This window comes from Scatophagus argus, chromosome 13 (genome assembly GCF_020382885.2).
Source record: "Scatophagus argus isolate fScaArg1 chromosome 13, fScaArg1.pri, whole genome shotgun sequence".
Lineage (NCBI taxonomy): Eukaryota > Metazoa > Chordata > Actinopteri > Scatophagidae > Scatophagus > Scatophagus argus.
Window position 1 is genome coordinate 11219411 of NC_058505.1, and position 22360 is coordinate 11241770.

Sequence of the window (22360 nt, forward strand, 5' to 3'; positions counted from 1 at the left end):
TCCTTAACATAAAAAGAAATATACCAATTTGGAATGAATTTGTCCAAAAAAAAAAAAAAAAGTTGGAAACACTGGAAACAAGCTTCATATCAATGCAGACAATATCCCCTTACTCAGTCAGTGACGCAGATGATCACTCAATCAGGACTAATAATATCCATGATAACCACTGATGGCTCCAAATCCATGATGAGACATGATGATGATGCAACTGGAGCGTTTCCCCTGTTTGGTGTCTTAAAGTAAAAACGTGAGAGTGACGAAAATCAGCCCAGCAGTCCCTCAAGGCCTCTGTGAAAACAAGGACATCCCCGATACGAGGGGGTGGAGTGAGAAAGCCACACAAACAAATACCATAATGGCCCATGAATGTGTGACACAAACGCACCAAACAATATTTCTCTTTTGGAATCCCCTAGCAATACGGAACAACCATTATTAAAGTGCTAGAAGGACATTATGCAGGACCTCTCACTTTGCTTTCACTCATAAATTATACAGAACATGTAACATGACTATAGCACATCTCTTCTGGCTGCAAAAGCAGAACAGAGGACTTTTGAATGTGGAAAAACTCAGCAAATTAAGCCAACAGGGACACGAGGGGGGCCTGACTATCTTAAATCAAGACCAACTTGATTTTTTATGTCAAAAGATCTTATTACTCCAGCAGAATCACACCAGCAGTTTTGAGACTGATTCACACACAAATGTTCAGTTTTTCAGTTTTGAGTTTTAGTTTCATCTCAGCAGGTCACCACATGCTCGTACTGAGATGCTTTTATTCTTTTCAAAATGACACAAGTTATTAGCATTCATGTTCTCATATCGGTTATCCGTCTGTGTCTGCAATTCTTCTGAGTCAGCATACAGGTCGTTACATTTCATTTTGACTATTTTTTAAGGCAGATACTGTACATTAGTCGGTGTGAATCTGAAAGCCAAAGAAAATAAAAATACTATAAAAAAAATTGTCCGTATTTTGGTTTGTGTCCATCGTGAAGTGGGGCTCAATTGTCTGTGTCTGGTTTCCTATGGACAACAAACGTGACCTAACAGGTAGGACAGAACAGCAATATGCTTGGAAGAAAAAACAAATTCTTCATTTTTGATATTTAATATTGTCTATTTAAATTATAAATGCCCATGATTGAGATCTTTTATGGACATATTGTCAATTTTGTTGTCAGTCGGAAGTGATTCACTTCCTTCATCTTGTGGGAATGGAGGGATCTCTGACAATCTGACACGCATGGCTGTGGAGAAGATCTTGGCGGTCTTGTTCTATTACTGCAACAAAATTTTGCTTTGTGTGGGAAGTGTGTAGGACTGTTCAGTCTTTACAGTATATTTTAGCAAGAGTCTAGCTTACTTTTATCACTGTGATCGTGGTATCTCTTTATAGTACTTGGAGCCCAGGCTGCCTCCGCCTGTGAACACACTCCCTCCCACGTGCTGTTTGTCAGTGATGCGTAGGAAGGTGTCAGCACTCGTATAAGAAAACTCGCAGAAACATGACGTGTGCCGCAGAGAAGCGTTGTCGCATCGTCAGAAGGTAAATTCTAGCTGTTGCCCCCCCGCATCCAAACAGCCAGTGACAAATTGCATCAGGTAATTTTTCACGCCAAACTAACCCAACTGATATTAAGACTGTAGAGAGTATACGGCCTGGTTTTAGGTTTATTGCTTGAAAATGTATTGTCAGTCAAGGAGCCAGGAAAGCCAAATATGGGCAAAGGTGAGAGGGTCTTGGTGGTTGCTTAGATGTGATGAGGCAACTACCAGGGCTGGTCTGAGACACAGACAGATTCATTTTCAAGCTTTAACATCTCAAAATTTGGACAGTAATTTTCAGTATCAATATTATGACAATTATTAGCAGGTGTTAAATTGACAGCCGAGACCCTTGAGTACTGACTGTCATTTAGGCCAGAATTTGGCGGGTTTTATAATAGTGGCTGAGAGAGCTCAACATTTCTGTATTTAACCATTTTGTGAGTATTTGCAGCGTCGTTGTCTATTTGGTTGTGAAAATTTACAGTGCATATGTTGTCAAATGATTGTGATGTTTACTTAATTTGCTTATGTCTTGTCTATTTGCGTCCATTTGTGTCCACTTAAGTTGCAGTGTATTAAGCTCTCTCGGCGAGCGTGGTTTTAGCTTTAAGTTGAGGCTAAAATCCAATGGCGGCATAGAGGAGCCTCATCTGAAGATATCACGACAGTCTGCTGTGACAATTGCTGGTTGGTTTAGTTAAATGCTCAATCTGTTCAATCACCCGCCAATAAAATCATACATCTTCATATTTACAAGGACATATTTGTGAGGACAAGTGGCTGACTAAGCACAAAAACTCTGAGGCTAATTTGAGAGCAATCGTATCTGCCACTTGTAGTCAAGAAACTGAAACATGTGACCCTGTAACAGCGAACGCAGGTGGCCCGAGGTGCAGTGGGGCCACAGCATGCAGTAAGTTGTGAAGCATTTATGGTGAAACAAATTGTTCTATTATGTGACTCACGTCATAACTACTATACTTCTGTAGTAAAAATACAAATGGAACTATTAGCTATTTAACCTTTACGAGACACCTAGAAACCAGTTTATTTTGTAGCATGTCGGTCAGCCTATATGTCACTGAATGACATTTTCTCGATTTTAAAGGCACCCATTAGTGCACTTCATCACATGTTCTCCACTGAAAGGGCACCCCAGAGAGCACTTCACTTTATCCCGTATTTTTCACTAGAAAGACACGCTATAAGGTAATGTAACATGTTTTGCAGCCATTTTCAAACGTGGGGGCACCAGGGGGGCAACTGCCCACTGTTCCCTCACCCTTAAGTCAATCTCAGAAAACATCAACAGTTTAGAGCAGTGTTTTTTTTTTTATTCCTCTAAATCAGAAAGGAGGGACGATGATCTTCACTCTTTTTCTAAACTAATGCTGACTAATTATTGCCCTAGTGATTCCACTCAACTCATTATACTATTCTGACCATCAGCTTCTCTAAAGGTTTCATTTCCTGTATGACCCAAATTCACATATGGCTCCAAAATCTTGGGGGCAGGCAACAGGATGTCCCTCATATAGCTCAGGTCCTCCTACTGATTTGTGCTGCTTTATGATAACAGGCAGGTAAGAATTATTTCCATTTCTAGAGACTTAGAGGATCCCACTCCCAACATGGTAGTCGGAAGCGAAAGATATTAGTCAGCAGGCTACAAGCACCACTTCACACCTCAAACTGCACTCCTGTTCAGCTCATCTCCCATTAGAGATGATGACGCATGTATACGCCTACTAATTTTAGGGCACCTTTGGATGAAATGGCTAAGGTGATTTAATGCGTAATACAAAAACAGGTCGGGGGATTAAGTCACTTAGGCCTTAACAACTGTTTGAAGTGCATAGACAAATAGGGATAAATAGATAGTATTTTCTAATTTTATTTGGAACAGCCAGCAGTTTCCACCCCTTCAAAATTGGTTCTGATGGAAAACTAATGCATTTTCAAATGGATTATCTTTTTCTATCTCCCTCCACCTAAATCACCGACAACCAACTATGCTGTGAACCAAAAGTAATGCTTTATATATTTAGATTCAGTATTTTATCTTGTTCATTTAATTTTTTATAAAGGGACACAAACACATCCTGCATTTAAGTGCCTGTAATTGTAATGATTCCTCTCTCAGACACAAGTACCCACCTAGTACAGGGTCACAGGGATTTTAATATTCATAGTACATTACACTTTTCCTACATCAGCAACGCTCCCTCTCAAAACCAATCACAGACCGGAAGTGATTCAGTCTCTCCATCTTTCCATTTGTTGGCGGAGGAGATAGATAATCCTCATTCTGACAAGAGAAACTGCTCTGACAATTCGGGGGAATCTACAGGTGCACTATAGGCTCTTTGTGTTTCCAAATAAAGTTCGTCTTTAACAATGTGTAGGTAAGAAAAACAGATTCAGTCTGTTGTATCTTATATATCCATGTTTCTTGCTTGACTGTGAATGTGGTGTCCCTTAATAGCACTTGGAGCCCAATCTGCCTCCATCTGTGAATGCACTCCTTCCCACGTGCAGTTTGTCAGTAATGTGTAGGAGGATTTTAGCACCCCTCTATACAAACTCATGGAATTTTCTCTAACAAAACGTGACATATGCCACAGATGGCGTTGGATCTCCATCAGAAGGTGCAATCTCACCGTTGCCCACCACGCAGTTCCTGTGCAAATTATATACTGCGTAATTCAGCCAGTTTTCAGTGCATTAGAATGAATACCCTGATAATGCAACAGCCCACAAGAGGTTGCTTAACTTTTCAAATGACAGACCAGTTTAAGTGGATAAAATAACTAGAAGTATACAGAACAATGTATTCTCCTTTACAAAGGCAGAAATATTAAAAGATGTAATTGAAGAAATCCCATTCATGTCAATACTGAATTTAATGATTATCATCCTGTTTGGATGGTCCGTGTACTCGTCACATACTGGCCTAATCTCAATATCCATTCAAAGCCCTACACGCTGGAGCCTTGGAAAATTAGTATGCATTTTATTTATGAAAGATTAACTTTTGCTGAATCTTGGATATGCCTGCAGGTTTCTTGCTTTTTTGTTAAATGTCCAAGTGATGAGCAAACTAAACCAAGGCACTGATATGCAGAGATTCTGGCTGTTGACATTCACATAATGTCAGCTCTTTTGGGGAAGGGAAATCAGAAGCAATGTCACATATATACACATTTAGGAACTGTTCTTTTAAAATCATTTTGTGTGATTTATTTGTTTAGTCCAGCATGTGAGCATGTCAGCAACGGGCCAACCAGTATTGGTCTCTGCCGAATCAGTGATGATGAGATGCTGCTTTGAGATATGGAAAACCCATCACATTAGTCTGATGGGGCAAAGTACGGCCCACATACAAGAGCTTGTAAGCCAGGCTTGGTACAACTATCAGCACAGCCATGATACTGGGCATATATCGCCATCTGCAGGCATTCAATAGGAAAGACCCAGGTATATTTCACTGGTGGCCCTTACATCCAGTGAAGGGAAATCTTAATGCTTCAGTATACAGACATTTTGAACAATGCTATGCTTCAAGCTTTGTGACAGCAGTTTGGGGAAGGACTTTTTCTATTCCAGCATGACTGTGCCCCAGTGCACAAAGCAAGGCCCATAAAGACATGGCTGGATGAGTTTGGTGTGGAAGAACTTGACTGGCCCACACAGAGCCCTGACCTCAACCCCATCAAACACTTTTGGGATGAACTGGAACAGAGATTGCGAGCCAGGCCTTTTGGTACAACATCAGTGTCTGACTTGCTCAAAATTCCCACGGAAAGCCTTCCCCGAGGGGTGAAAGCTGTTACGGCTGCAAAGCTGTAGAATGCAATGTCATTAAAGTCAGGTGTCCCAATACTTGTGTACAGACATTTTGACTTGTCATTCTAGGAGAAACACAGCTGGGCTTAACAGTAACCACAGCTCAGTGCCTTTAATTGTCCCAAGTAACAGTGAGTCAGCATACACAACAGCAGACCCCACCACCTCAGTTAAATGCAGCAATCATTAATACACGTGTTTCCAGCTATGATATGTCAAACTGTCTGCTGTGCAACCAGTCTAATGAATGAAGTGAATTAGGAAGTGCTTTGCAAAATACATGACTAATGAGTAACTCACTAGCAGAAGGCATTGCTATTCTCAATTGAAAATAAAAAAGAAAGATATCTGATTTAACACAACAATTTATTTATTTTTCTATTAACATGTACAAAAAGTTTACAATCTTCTGGCACAATCCCAAAGTGTTGCGTGTATGACAAGAAAATAATGATTACCGGCCTAAAATCCTTCCTCCTGATGTTTCTTCTTTCACCCCACAAAATGTTACTATGTCCATGGTGATGACTAAACAACCTAAAACAAAAACTCATTTTGAGTATCTAGGTCATCAAATCAATTTTCCAAAATGTCTTAAGAATATAAGGGAAATATGAACTGTAAATTCAAAATCTGGGTGTGTCTTAAATATAAAACTGGTTTGGTCTGATACTGTGTATTGACAGCTTAATAATCATAATTAACTGTCATAATAATCCGGTTACAACAGGCAGAGCCCCACAGATTAACTGTACCAGATCATCCTGGTTGATGGATTAAGAGTTGATAGTAAAATCTTAGAGGTCAGTGGTGACCACAGGAGTAACCCCATGAATAAGCAATGTTGGGCCCAGGTCTTGACTTAACAGGTCCATGTGGTGAAGGTATGCACGGTAACGGCTTGTGTCCGCTGGTGGGCGGGGCAAATACAGGAAACTCACAGCAGGCTGAGGGGCACCATGTCTGCGAATGAGACTGTTGACAGCACAGATATATTCATCGGTGAGCTGAGCTGCATTATTAGGAAACTGCTGAATACCATTTTCCTTCTCGACTTCTCGTCTCTCCCTCCTCTCTTCATTCTGTGCGGACTCTACCAGATTTCCTCTCTCCCTCCTCTCTTCTCCTTGTCTCTGCCAGTGCAGAGCAACCACCTGGTCCCATTCCACTATTTGCACCTGAGCTGAGATCCTGAGCTCCTTTAGCATCACTTGGAGCTTCCTCTCCTCCTCTTCCTTCAGACTGCAACCAGCCTCCACACACAGGAAAAGGCGGAGTCTTGCCTGGCTCCAGGCACGGGTCTCGTGGAGCACGGTGCACAGCTGCAACAGGAACAGTGAGCAGATGTCCACATAACCACGGCTGTCTGGCAGAAGTAGATTCAGAGGCCAGATGTCAACAAAAGGCCCCGTCATGCTCCGGTGGCCTCCAATCTTTCTTCCCGATCCCAAGACCTCCTCTCGGTTGAACTGGTTGAAGTAACGAGCCAATATCACATTCTTTCCCATTTTTACAGCATCAGCAATCACTGACACATATTCCTCCTCCTGATGGTCTTTGGGGTCCTCAATACCTCGCACATTGGGGAAGCAGGGAGATCGCCGCTCTCGGGGGTCTGTTGATGGATTTGGTATATCCAAGCCATAGCCTGTAGAAAGGAGAAGTTTACCTTGGAGGTGGTCTTGAGGGACGCAGTCATCATAGAAACCCAAAACTAGAGTGTTCGGCCGCATCGCCCCTAAATGCAAACAGATATATTAAATGGACACATTGGGGAAAAAAACAATATCATCATACACCAATAATGTAAAAGTGTCTACCAAAGCCTGTGATGAAAAGTAGGTTCTGAACTCCATGTCGCACAGAGTCAGCCAGGGTAAGGTTCACAAATGCCTTGACATTTAGGTGGTCCACTAGGGACAACCAGGAGTCGTAACTGTTCTGCAGAGGATCAGAGGGCAACCCATCTGCACATTAACAAAGAAAGATACACAAAATGACAGTTGTATGAGAGAGAGAGAAAGACATTTCATTCTTTCACAGGCAGCATGTTTGTAGCAGTGCATTTGGGTGTATTCTGGTAGGAGCATAACAAGTATACAAATGGACAGCACAAAGTTGGCTTACACTGCAGGAGGGACTTTAGGGAAGTTTATATGTACATTCCAACACATGAACATCAAGATTACAGGAACAACTATTCCTGATAGCTTTTCAAGACAAAAGGTTCCAAATACCAATGTTTAAAACAGCCACCTTTAAAGCTTCCAATAGGTGAGTGTGTAATACAAAAAAACTAAAATTTTTAGTTTAGTATGCTCCTTTAAAAATACACATATCTGCCTCCAGATTTCTTACCCAGTAAACCCAGCTTTACATGTCCCAGGACATAGAGGCCGCTCTTCTTAAGGTCGTTAATGAAAGTTATGAGACCTGTACAGCTACGAGGGTTTGCCACCATCAAGAGCACCTGGGGCCGCCAGAACTTCACATGATCCTTACGCACATCCAACATCAACAGGTATTTGCGCACCTACGTGAATAAAAAATGGGGTGAAAAACACATGTGATAATGAAGTAATAATTAATGCAAACTTGTATCATAATGTTGAATCCTGTGAGAAAAATGGCTTTTTTATGCACCTGGTGGAAGATGAGAGCCTGGCTGATGTATCCCCAGTTGCTGATGGGACCGAGGTATTGGATAAGCATTAAGAGCAGCAGCATGAAGGCTATGCTGGCAAATGCATAAATGGCATTGATCAGGAACATCATGACCAGGCAGCCAATAATGCCCAGGGTGCAGGTATGCCAAGTGAAACAACGAAATGAGGGTCTAAAGAAAAAAAAAAAAAAAAAAATGTCAAAAGACAATGACAGAATATGGAAAGAAAATCAACTTTTCAATCACGATTGAATGACTGTACCTGAAGTTTGGTGCAGATGCCCATTCGAGAGCTAAACAGGCCAGGTTCACAGCAGCATAGACTAACAAGAAGAATATAGTCACAATACCAGCAATGGTGTTCAATTTACCAGCAAACAGCACCACCTAGTGGAAAGAACAGGGCACATTAATTTGGATTACACTGTACATTTTTGTTAATTGTGTTTTAAACAGAAAAATGACAAATATTCAATCAATAATAATAATAATAATTAACTTTGTATTTTGTGCAACTTCAATCCCATTTAAGTTGGACTTTTTAAGCACTGACAATTAAAATATGCAATACTTCTAGCAATAGGAGTGTGAGCAGGCATTAGCAAACAATGTTACTGAGAACGGCGTCTAAAAACAATAGACCTGCGTATGTTTAGACCAGTGGTTCGTACACTTTTTCACATCAAGAACCATCTAACTTGACACAAACAACCTTTTGATAAGAACAGAGTCCCCCATCTGGTATGAGTCTTGCCATACAATAATTTCTTAATATTTAAGTGTGTGAAACTCATCACAAAAATAGCCTGAACATTTGGTCATTGTGTGACTTGGTTGGCTGGAATAATAACGAAAATAAATTATTCCTTTTATCTGCTGGTGACAACTTAGAACCATCTCAATGACTCCTGGGTGTCCCTACTTTGATATGGAAAACAACTGATATGGACTACAAGTGTGTTCAGACCCCTGTATGTCCCTTGACCCAAACACAAACCATCATGATAAATAGTTTAATTGGTTTAAATTACACATTACTCTATCTGTCCATGACCTCGCTGAAACAATTCAAGAAATGTAACATGCAACAAACCTTGCAATCAAACTGATACACTGATGCTAAGTTTACAAAGGAGAGAAACAAAAAGTCCACTTACTAGCAACAGGACAGTAATCTTCTGTCACCCTGGCTTTTGAAGCTAGCAGTGTTCTTCATCTGACAAATGTTTAGCCAAATTGAAGCCAAGCATGTTGAAGCACAAATGCTGTTGAAGCACAAATGCTGCTTTGCACTGCTGAGTTTAGAGTTCTTATACATTTAGATGGTCAGCAGAAAGATGTATATGCTTCCATTCAAGCTCTACTCTTACTTTTACCTTCACCTCAGGGCAGCGCTGCATTTCTCCCCCCACCACTAATGGGTGCACAGATGGAAACAGACCTTTATGCAGACTATAATTATGATGAACTTTGAGGTAAATTCATACACTGTTTTCTCTCAAACACTTGAAAACACAGACAAGTGATGGGTATCGTTTGAGAGCCCAACACTTGTGCAGCCTGCGCAGTTTCACGTGATGTGTGTGCCATCTGCTGCAACGAGCAGCTCTGCAGTAATTCAACAGAAGAAGGAGGGGTGACTCTGGACCCACTTTGCATCCATCAGCCACTAAACCTTAAAGAGCTACTAGAGCTCAAGCAGACGCTCTAAACTTAATGCAAGGAGTTAAAACCTTAACCACTCCACATTTGCACTACTATCCTACCTGCACAAGCAACCAGGAGACAAGCACTGATGCCCAGGGGTTCCCACTCCGAGATGTTTTCTTTGCCAGAGCCAGGACACCACCTATAGATTTATAACATTAACAAAAAACAAAGTCACACTGTCAGTTATTGCTCATGGTCCTAAATCAGATAAACAACTGAGTCATCCTGCACTCGTCCTGAAGCCAAACACATAAGGAGAGGATTTTTTCTCCTGAGAAAGTCAACACTGAAAGCCATCTGTTGCCAAATCATGCTTTCCAAATTAACATGCCTCCGCTAGGAAAACGAGACATGATGAAATTAATAAAAGTGTCAATTTCTCACATTTGAGATGGAGGCCTCTTTTCAACAGATGGCTGATTATTAAAATGTTGACTCAGCTTTACAGTGGACCAGCTGGAGTTGGATATGCTTTCATATACTCTGGATCACCTACTTAGCCCTGATCATAACCTGAACAAGCAGGATTAGTAATTAAATCCTTCTCACTGCAAAAATGGTCACGTCAGCTAAAACCAGATATTTAACAAAGAATCCGCTGCTCTTTGATATTTAATTCTACACGTTATGGACAACAGGGGCATCTGGCGGCAGGACACCTGTTGTTCAAGAATCTTACCAAAAAGGTTGTCTTTGGAAAGGGCATATAGGATCCTGGAGGCTCCTATGAGGTTACTCATGGCAGCAGAGATGGTGGAGGAGTAAACGCCGACTGTCACCAGGGGTGGCCATATATTGATGTCTCCCAGGAAACTGTAATCTCTTTGGAGAAGGTGGCTAAGGATAATGGATGAAATTCCACACATTAAATGAGTCAATGTTTACTATAGTAGGTTATCTGTGTTAATAAAACCACTTGGACAGCACCGCTTGACATGTGTACAAACAAAATAAGATTAAAATCACAGACTGCTTAAATGCAAAACCTTCATTTGAACATTCCAGTATTAAATATTTAAGTGACCACAGTGTTTTTACACATAGTTCAGCTTATTTGTTCTAATACTATTTCAGTGTGTTTGACTGGGTCGGTGCTTGTGTTCCTAACCGATCACAGGTCCAGGCAGCCATAACACTAAGCAGATTGTATGTGATGAAAGTTGTAAGAACAGCTGCAAGGGTTCCTCTTGGGATGGAATAGCTGGGATTTTTCAAATCACCTGGAAAACACATGAAAAATGTTTTCTCTTCCACAAAAGCAAAATTGTTAAAAACATTGAAGTTCTGTCAAAGTTTGGCATTTCTCAGATACATACACATAAACTGTGCTTAAATTCACCTGGGTGCAACACGGTCCACATTTCTAAACTCCTTTTAAATGGTTGAGAAATGCAGTTTTCTTTTGCCCGAGTTTGTAAAATACAACCGGTGTATCTTTGCATCCCTCAGCGTATTTCATAATCCCTAATGTATCCTGGTCAACTGACTCCTGGTACAAGAAATATCATATGAGCATGTTGTATAATTCCAAGGTTCTTCTTTCAGGTCAGCACTCATCAGGGGTAAATAACTGCACAAAGTCATTGCAAGGCTTAAAAACACAAAGTCAGCTTATTTAGGCAATTACGTCTGAGTTCTACAACAGAAAAAAAAAATACTACTTTCACTGTAATCTTGGGTTACTATCAAACCTGTTTTCAAACCTCAAACCTCTTACATTTTATAGACAAAATTATTATTTACATTAAAATGGTCCTAATTTGGGGAAAAGATAAAGATTTGCTTTTTGCAAAACTATTTATTGTTATTTTAGCACCATCTTACCTGACATATTAGAGCCTGCCATGATTCCAGTGCAGCCGTTGAACATGACAGCAAACACTGTGGTAAAACTCATAATGGCACCAGTTGTGTAGTCTACTGTGTAATTAGCTAGGAGTGACAGAAGGCTTGATCAGTCACACATATAAGGGATCACGTAGTCCTCAATTAACAAATCAAAGGTAATAATACAAAGGCTGTTTTGTTCCATACAGGTCTAACACTGTTTAGACAGGTCTAACATCATCAAAGTCTATAAAATATTCAACCACAACATGAGAGAATATGTCCAACACTTACACAGTAAGTTGCGTTCCAGGGTGTGGAGTTGAAAGCCAGAATAGTTGGCTGTGCTCAGGCCTGAACTGTTAAACACAGAACTATCTGGTAGAATCACCACGATGGGTCCCACAATGAAGAAACTGATGAAGATCGAAATCAGGACTGTTGTGACTATGATGAAGACAATAAAGGTGGCTTTGGCATAGATGTGGGCTCCCACCTGTAATGACAAGCCAGTTAAATGTAGGAACTGCTCCAGAGTCTCTTTTCTTATAAATGATATGCAAGTTCTTAACGTATGCTGACACTGGCCCAGGACAAGGTATCTTAAAACTACAAGCCATGGATCTCATCAGATTTAAGAACTCTGATTCTTAAAGGCACATTGCAATGAAATATATTGAGTGCAATTACACTCTGAAGAGATTAACCTTTTTATTGAATCTAAACATTTAGAGCCTTTCCCTTACACAGTATAGCCAAAGCATTCAGTCAAAGTAATCAAAGTTTATTTCGAACAACAGCACAATAATCTTAGTGTTGGATCCAGCTGACTCTCAGTAATTCGTGTGGTGAAAACAATACTGCCTCTACAGGCCATTAGTGGGGATTTAGACTCCTTGTACATTTAGTAAAACATAATTTTCATAAATGTGATTTAAAACTCCTTTCATTTGTGCAAACAAAAGATGAACTGAAAGAATGTATCTTAATTAGTAAAATCATCACTATTAAATCTTACCAAGCAGACAAGGAAACACAAGAAGAGCAGGACAGAGCCATAAAGTAGAGACCACCAGTATCCTGTAGGCAACACTCGATGGAGACCCACAGCAGCTGCAGCACCTTCTCATGGACAATAAAATAGGGTTAATTAATATAGCAACACACCGATGTGCCCAAGATTATGGGTTGGTGATATGGTCCTAAAATAATGTCACCATATTTCAGGGTATTTTTAGGATAATGATATTCTTGACAATATTACAAAATACTGAAAACTATTTTGGCTGAGAAATCACAACAGCTGTTTGACTATCCTTATGTGATTTCTGGCTCTCCCCATATTCAACTGCTTGAGGCAACAGGTAATTTGCTGTATTGCCCCTTTTTTGTCTTACAGTCTTCTTGGAGTTCTTTCATATTACTGGAGTCGCTCCCCCGTTAGGGACCGACTCCTCCACCGTGGAGGCGGCAGCAACATTACTTTTGCTTTCAGTCATGCTGGCCATAGCTGTATGACACTGTGACTGAATATTACTATTATTACAATATATATTCTTTAAATATTAAAATTTATGTCAGTATTATTCAATGTAATATGATATAGCAGACCCCTTGCCGCGATGTCCCACCATGTCGCAATGCACCTTACCTTCTGGAATGCCAAAGGCAGACAGGATGGCCTCGACCAGGCCCAAAACGTAGAGAGCACTGCCGCAGACATTGGCAAAGAAAAACATGATCCCAATACTGCCTCCAAACTCTGGACCCAGAGCTCGGCTGATCATGTCTGGGGATTCGAGTTGAGGAATTTCTAACTCCAGATTTATATGTAAACCAACTAAGACTGAACACAATATCTCACCTTAATAAGGACAGAGCACTTGTCAGATTTATACCACAAAGGGGTCTGTGCCATTACTGGATAAAGCAAATCAATCAAGGGAGAAGCAGGAACATTTTTTTGTCAATCCATTAGTCAATTTTAATCACACCCAAGAGAGACTTTCAAGCTAAAGCTTAAGTGTCCCTCAGCAGTTAAGGATACAATAAGCACCTCCAGCATCTAAAGCCCCATTGGTGGAGATGGCACAGACAGAAAGCACAGTCATTGTGATGATGAAATAGGCCACCAAGAACATGGCAATGGATTGGTAGAGTCCTGCCTGACCCACAACAAACCCTGCAAGAGGTAGGAGTATATCTTTAGTTTACCTCAGGCATGTAGTGTAACTTTTGCTTGCACAGTAACATGCAGGAACATTTTCATACTGATCTAATCCATTGTTTAAATTTTGGACACAACAGATACAATAGGAAACTGATGAATATTTGCTGCTTTCAGCTTCATAAACTTGAGAATTTCCTGCTTTTCTCTGTTTTATTATAATGTTTGTCCAACATAATATCTTTTGATTTTGACCAGTTTGTAGAACCAAACTGATTACCTTGGGCTCGTGTTAGCATCAGCTAACCTGATGCAAATTAAACGGAAGTTTAAGATTCACTTGTCTTTTAACTTGGTCGAATATGTTCGTTTTATTACAAAATTTTAAAATACTTTTTAAAGATTTTGGCCCTCCCCTACTTACCAATTCGCAAAAACACAACGACGCTAAACATGGACAGTAAGGTCGGCATGACCACGCCAAACAGCACCCCGAGTTTCCGGGCGGTTTCGTCCTTGGATCGTCGGCCGTCCCTGCCTGGCTTGGCCCCGCTGTGTTTGGATACATGTTTCGGGCCCGCACCGATGCTGGTGGTGAGTCGGTAATGTAGAAGAGGAGCCTTTTCTGACATGGCGGTTCAGGTCAACAGTTAATGCAGTTCGCTGGCGAAAAACCTTCAAGCGAACGTTTAACGTTTGCGCTGGAGCTGCGGGTAGGCGAGCTAATGGCTGAATCGGCACTGAACGTTGTCTAATTGCACGGCCGCCGCCCATTTCACCTTTTGCAGCTAATGATGATTTGTTAATGGGGGAATGACGTTGCTTCCTATAATTGGCTCATCCAATCAGTAACAAGTAGTCCTTGATTAATCTCCCGGCTAATTTTTAAAATTCCATTGACGTTAGCAAAAAATAAACAAACAAAAACAAAACAAAACAAACAAAAAAACAACCATATCATAATAATAACCAGCAACTGACTCAACTAACCGACCAGATCTATAAATGAGTAATTTAATGAAAAGAATCAGAGTTTATTGCATATTTTATAACAATGTTTTTATGATAAACAGTATTCATTTCGATATAAAACGTAGTAACCTCTTACATGCAAAATCTAGGTAAGTAGCTAGACACATAAATACAAAAAAGACAACTAAGTTAGTTTTTGTGATTTTAAAAAAAGACAATGTAAGAATAAAAGAAAAAAAACATTGTACCATGCACACAGCTACAGCAAAGAAATAACATTAAAATGAAATGTAAACAGAGAGAAGATCTAAAGGTGCAATGAGAATATGTCTACTCACTAAACTCATTCAAAGACTGTATGGCAGCACATTCCAATTTCCGTTATTTTTTGGTAAGTATATTTAATAAGTATCTGTGATTTCTTTTCATTCAGCTAATGTGCAAGGACTGTCTTGAAGTATTTGCATAATAACCTAACCAGAATAAAATTAAAAATAAACCAATTTCGTGCATAGACTATAGTCTTTCCATCCACTGTGCAATACTTTTGTACCACCAATTATGGAGAAACAATTCTGACATCAAAACATTAATCCAAACAACCAAGATGACTTTTTGGTCCTGGCCATTTGATCAAGCTGGATGACAACATTTGATGTGAAACAGTCATTTTGATTATGAGAATTTTGCATTCAGTGAAGACAAGAAGCTGCCTATAGGCTATATACAATTTACAATGCAAACATACCCGCCCTTTGGCAGACTGTGGGCTTGTTTTGTGTTTCTGTAGAAATTTAAAGCATCTCTGATTTTATGTAGAATAATACAAAAAACAAACAACAAAAAAAAACCACCCACCTAAAATACATTCATTTGTTTACAATGTCATCATTGCAGTTTTTTTTTTATTTTTCTCTCGTTCTCTTGCTGTAGTTCCTCCTGATGACCAGCAGAGAAGGGTGTATTTCTACTTTTTACTCTTAAAGAGAGTGAGTCTAAAGTGAGGAGATAATCCAGATCCTTTAGGATATTTTGCTCCGGTGAATCTTCCTGCTTCTTGTATTGTCCTGGGCTTTAGTGGAACTCATCACCCTGCTGGGTCCGCTGAAGTTGTTCTTGTCTCACTGATAAGTGCATCGGTCTTCTAGGTCAACCATGAACCACTCCAGTTTGCCTGAGATCAGTCGGTTGTAGTTCAGTAGGACTGTGCTCAGACTCTGCGTGCTTCGAGGAACACAGGACAGTGCTGTGCTCACCACTGGCCCCTGCTGGTCCAAACAGATAACACAACAATGAAGGTGGCTTTAGAAATGAGAGAAAGAACCTGCATCCAGCAAAAGGACATGAACATAGTGAGAAAAGGAAGCTGGAATGAAAACATAAAGCAGGGTGGAAAAGAATTGATTCTTGTCAACAGAAATTCACAAAAACTTCCTGAATGTTATGTAAAACACAGAACACAGGACATCCATCTTGTACTCTGTCTCATTGGGAAAGTATGCACTGCTATCTTCTTCTTGTCCTGAGGAAGGAAGGCTTGCGGTCACACAACATAACATCATCACTGCCAGGGCACAAGTATTCCAGCAAGTCACAGACTTATGAGAAAGCAGGATATTTCCACACCGGGGGAAATTGATAATGCCTCTGATTCAGATGCAAGCCAGCGAGGGAGAAGCCCATCAACACATTTTCACTCACTTCGTGTTAATGTTCATCAGCACACTGATAAATGCTACTTGGCTCAGTTTGTTATGATGTGTTTGTGTGTGAGTGAGTGAGTGAGTGAGTGATGGAGACAGACTGAGGCCAGCTGGCTTTCATTTTGTTATTTGCAGGTCAAAAGGCAGCCACATTAAAATCAAATATGAAAGTTGCTTAGAAGAAAGAGGAGGTTTTCACAAAAGCATTTTATTGTCTGTATTGATATATATTTAGCACCTTCCTAGCACAATTAAATATTGCGATTTAATATATTTAAGTAACCCAGAAACTTTTGCAGCCAAATTGATAGTATATTAACCCTCAACATATACACTTCTTGCATGCAGCTTTTCAGTGTGACTGCTTCTTACACTTATCTGAAGGTGTGTGAGAAGGAGCAGGTAGTTGTTGATGTTTCTCTCCAGTCTCTGCAGCAGTGAAACGGCACATCCTGGCTGCGTTGGGACCCTCACAGCCTTCACACTTTCAATAAGAAGCCTCAAGGATGCAACTATGTCTCCTCTCTTCTCCTGGTGCTGTGGTAACATGTATAAATACCAAAAGACAAAACCAGTAAAATATGTTTTTAGAGGATATTGTTAAAGACAAGATAAACCACTAAATGGCATACTAAATAAGTAAGAAATCCATTGTGGTAGAAGGTTTTGGACTGCATGTACCAACATACTGATTTGTTTTCCCAGGATGCAACATGAAGCTCGGTACAGGGTAGCTGAACCGGTGTGGGGAAAGTCGTGAAGCCATTACAGTCACTCTGCACAGGAGGAGACATGGAAGAGACAGATGACAGAAGACGAACAAATGTGGAGGAGACAGAATGATGGAGGATTTCAGGTAACAACAGACAGACAAGAGGATTAGATACGGCAGAGGAGAGACAGAAAGAGACAGCAAAATGTAGGGAAAGACAGAGTCATACTCTCACCAGTGCCCTCTCTATCTCTGCCACAATATTCAGAGACCTCCTGGCTCCTCTATTACACACAAAATCAATGGGTTTGGTCTCAGCATCAAACACCTCAGAGGCCACCATACAGAGCAGCAAAAATCCTGAACAAACACATAAACACACATTGAAGCTGGGACACCACAAGCCAACTCGTTCAGCTTGTAACAAGCGCATTAAAGTCCTCATAAGGCAAACTTTTTAGGCTCACTACTCACTGCTTAATGCCATGGCCTGCCTGGCCACTCCTGCTGAATCCACATTTGTTCCATTAAGAAATGTGCCAGGTGGAAAATGCCCTGTGTCCACTCGAGAGGAGCTGCCTGTCCTTTTTGTCTTCTCACCACTTGATTTCCCACCTTCTCATTCAGTAGTGGGAAGTGCGAGTGTTATCTAGCCTGAGAACAGGATGCGCTCCAACTTCCCTGCTGTGCAGCATAACAAAACGTTATAGGCTGAAAATGGCATTTCATTGATATTACCTTCTCGCTCAGCCAGAGCTGGTGTTTTCAGACCGTTCGGGGGACAGCTTGCAGACTAAAGGTTAATGATTTATTATTGTGAAAGACTCTTCATTTACACAGCTGACATCAAATCCAGTCACTGCTGCTGGAGGCTATTTACTTTTGCTCTTGAGTTCGTAATTTTCACAAAATTGTCAGAGAGAGCTACACGGCCCACACACAACATGTAGGTGTGTGTAATCTACGTGGGTGTGCGGCCTGTTTGTGGTGACTTAACTGTGTCTGGCATAATGCACATACGTGACTTGAAAATAATGTTGCTTTAGTATTTCAGACACTCACAGTCTCACGTAGAATATGGTTGTTAATGTACCAGCAAGCCAGAGTGTGCTGCAAAATATACGTTCACAAAAGTTTAGAGAAAATATTCAAGTTATTGCCAAGATTTTTGTTTCCTAACGTTTACAATTAATTATAATTTAACAATTAGGCTTCAGTTGAATTTTGGCCACAGGCCTCGGTGCTATACGCGTTTTCTTTAAGGGATGTGGACCTTGCAAGAAGGTGAAGTCACTGCCAAGGTGATTATCCATTTTACACCCCTACTTATATTTATCACCCAGGAAAGCAGGTGAACAAGCGGTCCTCACCCGGAAACACAGCAATCATCCGTTGGGTTTTAATGCCTGCGGGGCGCAGCTGGAAGACGAGGTGACGCTCCAATCCAATTGCCACGGAGGTTGTGGAGGTATAACAACGGTCAGAGGCATAGATAAGAGAAAACATTGGGGAATGCACCATCCATCCTCATTTAAGTCGCACGTGCTCACCCCCCACCCCCACTCATCACCCTCAGCCTGGACATTGACTGAGCCTCTGCCCTCTTCGATTTGGGCCCAAGCTTTTCATGCGTGCCACGATCAAGGCGCATTACGTCTAATATTAGACCCCAAGAGTGTGTGTTCTCGCGTACAAAGAAAGGCTGAGGGAGGGAGATGCAGAGAGAGAGAGAGAGCATGAACACCAACCACATGTTTTCTTTTTCTCCCTCCAAGCCTCCTTCAGTCTCTGCAGAAAATCCCAACCGCCGGTAATTAAGACGAATGCGCGCCGCGGCTCCGCAGATAATGACCGGAGCGCCTGGATTTCTGCACACAAGGAGAAAACTGCGGGCCATGGCACTGACGGTACCCGCATTGCATCACGGACACGACACCCGGTACCCCGCTGTCTCCCTCCCACCTCAACTGGAGCCGATGAGCAGACTGTAGTATCTCCTCATAGAGTTTGTTTGCCTCACAATCCCATGCAGCCGCGCTCTCAGACCGCTGGCTGTTGTCGCTCCTGGTCTCCAAAGCCAGCCAGCAGCTGCCTGCTCCGCTGTGCGCTGCTCTGGGGGCGCAAAACCGGTAATTACGCACCGTGTTGACAACTTTGGCGTGGTCTTGTATGGATTGCGCATCAGCAACAGGCCAGACTCTGGGATCTACTGACATTTACCCCCGGTGAAGTGTGATCGTCAGGAGTCATCCAGTGTCCGGCCACAACGTAGATTGAGCGTGCGCTGCAACCTGTAGCTGTGTGTCCCTTTATTTCAGTCATCTTTCCGCCAAGGCGCAATGGAGGGACACAGCTGACGGTTTTCAATACGTTGCCCGAGGAGAGAAGATAAAAGAGGAGGAGAGCAGACTCAGGGGAAACCGTAAGTATCCTGTATCCCGACATGATGGATCACTGTCTCCTTTCTCTCTCCAAAGTGTCAAATCCATGCGTGTGTCCAGAACTTGGTCCATATCTGGCTCAAGGGCAAATGGCAGTTGAAGGTCTGATTGGGTTGTGGTGTATTTGCTGGTAATCTGGTATCATTTTGTTGTTATTGTCGAGTGTAGGCTATTTTATGAGCAAACAGGAATGACTGATAATTGTGAAACTTAACACATAAAACCAAAGTGGGCACAGGTGGTTGTACATCCTAATGTTTCAGCATCAAGGACTCAGGGTTCTTGTAATATTTTAGATGAATTACAGTAAAATACATGTGTAAGGAAAGTGCACATAGTTATGACCTATATGTGAGATAAAATTAGTTTCACTATTACTTTTAGCACCATGAAGAGGTAATAAGGTGTGAAATGGTCTGACATTATTCTGGTGATTTCCTTAAATTTAAAACTTTTTTTAAAAAAAAAATTATTTAGGCAGCCCTAAGTGCTTTAATCCATTATATCATGATGTCTTGAAAATGCATGTGACAGTTTTCTCACGCTTTCTCATCGCATGGACGTTGATTTGTCTCTTCACTGTCACAGAGGACGGGGGGACATGTTGTTTTTCCTCTGGTATTTTGGTAGCCAACTGGCCTCCACGCAGAGGTGGGTGGCACATTTCTAAAGAATCCTGTGGAGAAGGAGAGATGTGGGTCAGTGTGCTGGTGCTCGGGGCTGCAGAGCACCCAGTTCCTCTGCTGCTGGGGCCGCAGTACCCCTGGATGTCTGTGACTGCCAGATCCCTGATAAAATGAAGTCAGCAGTGCTCTTTAGTTACGATGAGGGAGATTATGTGAGTGCGGCTTGTGAAGACTCGAGGTGCATACGAACATGAAGTGCATGAATGATGAGATTTATGAAATGAAACATCTATTTATGAGAGTGTATTTTTGGGTGAAAACACTCACACACAGTCAGTCAGTAGTCTCGGATGCCCTGGCTCTTTCTGGTGCCTGTGGTCGAACGGTTTGAACTGGTTACCTTGCCAACATTCAGTCGGCTGCAATCTTGTGCAGGACTGTTTTATCTGTCAGCCAATCAGAGGGTTTGACACCCAGGGGAATTAAGTCTTCTAACCTGCAAAAGATCAGAGAGTTTGATATTCAAATGCATAGTGGCCTGTGACTGCTTTAAATTGTTTGATGTAATGCCAATAATTCAGATTTTGAATTCTTTCGGGACCAGCTCTTTTGGTGGTACATTTTTAAAACAATCCTGGGAATGGATTTGGTAATCATATTTGATCTGAAAAGTCCTGAACTTCCTGAATTTCCCATCCAACACAAGGCATACTGGCAAACACGAAGCATGTTTGGCTCGGGCAGAAGTGAATCCTTGGAACAGTGGTTCAGGTGTGAGTTTCACATGGCAACACATCTTTCAGCACAGTAGATTTCACTGCCAGTGAGTAGCACCTCTGAAAAGCCTTTAGTAGAAGCCCAAAGGGATGAGCTCACAGTGTTATAATACATGTGTCATCTGAGGAAAGGAGATGATCTAAGAGAACTTTTAGTGTTGCATAAAATCACTTCTGAGAAGTGATTCTGTGAGCACACACACACACACACACACGCATAAAGATATGAGGCAGCTTTATGAGCCTCAACACTGATTTGTTGTTGTACCCATGAGCATGGCACTTGATTGCAAAATGCTTCTTTAAAAGGCTGTTTGGCGGTCAGAAGTAGAAGACTGCAGTTCTCCTGCCTAAAATACATTTGAATATGAGGCAATGCATAAATTCTTACAAAAATCTGTTAAGATCAGAACTGAAACACTGAAGCTCTTCTACAGTTTGTGGACCACTGTAAGTGAGAACCTTAAAATTTTAAAGGAGCATTCCACCAATTGTTACATTAGAAAACAGTTGTAATCAGTCTCATCTGGTTCTAGAGTCATCTTCTCCAAAATAGTAAAATACTGTCATCAGGGTTAGCTTGAGTATGGTTCACTTTAACTAAAAGAGACCCTTTATGTTAATTTCTGGCTGTACTTGTTTTATTCTGGGACTCCACTTGCATGATTCAAAGTTGAAAAAATTCCTTATCATATGCTGCCAGTTTATACTGCCCCTCAGCTCTTCCTCTGTGTGTAACAAGCTGTATTAGGTCCTGTCTCTTTTAGACTCCTCTGCCTGAAAGCTCACTTTATTCTGACGGGACAAACTTCCAGTATCCTGCCAAAGGGCAGCACCCAGTGCACTGATTGGGCACTGAGGGCACTGAATTTGACAGTGCTGGCCATCACTTATGAAACACAAGTTCATAATTTTTGTGTGGGGTAAATAATAAGTTAATAATAATCACATTACATTATTTTCTGATATAGGCAGAGAGCTTTACTCGTTGCTCAGCTAGTTAGCTCTGTCTGCAGGTAGCACTATTATCTAGCTGACTCTGGAAGCTCAGAGGACTTGTCAAGTGCTGGTTTTGACACCTCTATGAGTTTGGACCACCAGGAGGAGGAGTTTTTTCACAACCTGGGCAGAGGGACCTTGCAGGGAAGTTAACTTATAGGACTGCACAGCTAACTGAGCTAAGTACCTAATGACAGCCAGCTTTGCAATTAGCATCAGTTAGCGGTTAGTTTTGCAACATGTAGCGCTATCTGTATCACACTGAACACTGAATTACACTGTCAGAAATACCCCCCCACCAGATATTTTTCAACTGGCATTAAAACTTATCTTCTCACCTCCTTATCAGTTCTGGGCAA

The 22360-nt window shown here is 41.3% G+C and overlaps 2 protein-coding genes across 4 annotated transcripts; both read right to left on the bottom strand.

The window, feature by feature from the left end:
- Window positions 1–5756: 5756 nt before the first annotated feature.
- On the bottom strand, window positions 5757–14540 carry LOC124069849 (solute carrier family 12 member 9-like). Of its 2 annotated transcripts, XM_046409332.1 has the most exons (15): window positions 14197–14540; window positions 13653–13787; window positions 13257–13394; window positions 12624–12727; window positions 11900–12101; window positions 11603–11710; window positions 10887–10998; window positions 10458–10615; window positions 9835–9917; window positions 8331–8455; window positions 8047–8239; window positions 7762–7936; window positions 7224–7370; window positions 7073–7141; window positions 5758–5940 (listed from the first exon to the last, which is right to left on the bottom strand). In XM_046409332.1, exons 1-15 carry the CDS (start codon window positions 14402–14404, stop codon window positions 5858–5860), a joined length of 2040 nt encoding a protein of 679 aa, XP_046265288.1. In that variant the 5' UTR covers window positions 14405–14540; the 3' UTR covers window positions 5758–5857. The 2 variants fall into 2 exon arrangements, with proteins under 2 accessions (XP_046265287.1, XP_046265288.1); XM_046409331.1 differs by having other exon boundaries at window positions 5757–7141.
- Window positions 14541–14769: 229 nt separating this feature from the next.
- On the bottom strand, window positions 14770–17963 carry thpo (thrombopoietin). 2 transcript variants are annotated; one of them, XM_046407561.1, is made up of 5 exons: window positions 17634–17963; window positions 17395–17519; window positions 17137–17223; window positions 16820–16984; window positions 14770–16012 (listed from the first exon to the last, which is right to left on the bottom strand). In XM_046407561.1, exons 1-5 carry the CDS (start codon window positions 17644–17646, stop codon window positions 15866–15868), a joined length of 537 nt encoding a protein of 178 aa, XP_046263517.1. In that variant the 5' UTR covers window positions 17647–17963; the 3' UTR covers window positions 14770–15865. The 2 variants fall into 2 exon arrangements, with proteins under 2 accessions (XP_046263517.1, XP_046263518.1); XM_046407562.1 differs by having other exon boundaries at window positions 14770–16009; window positions 17634–17959.
- Between the last annotated feature and the right edge of the window lie 4397 nt (window positions 17964–22360).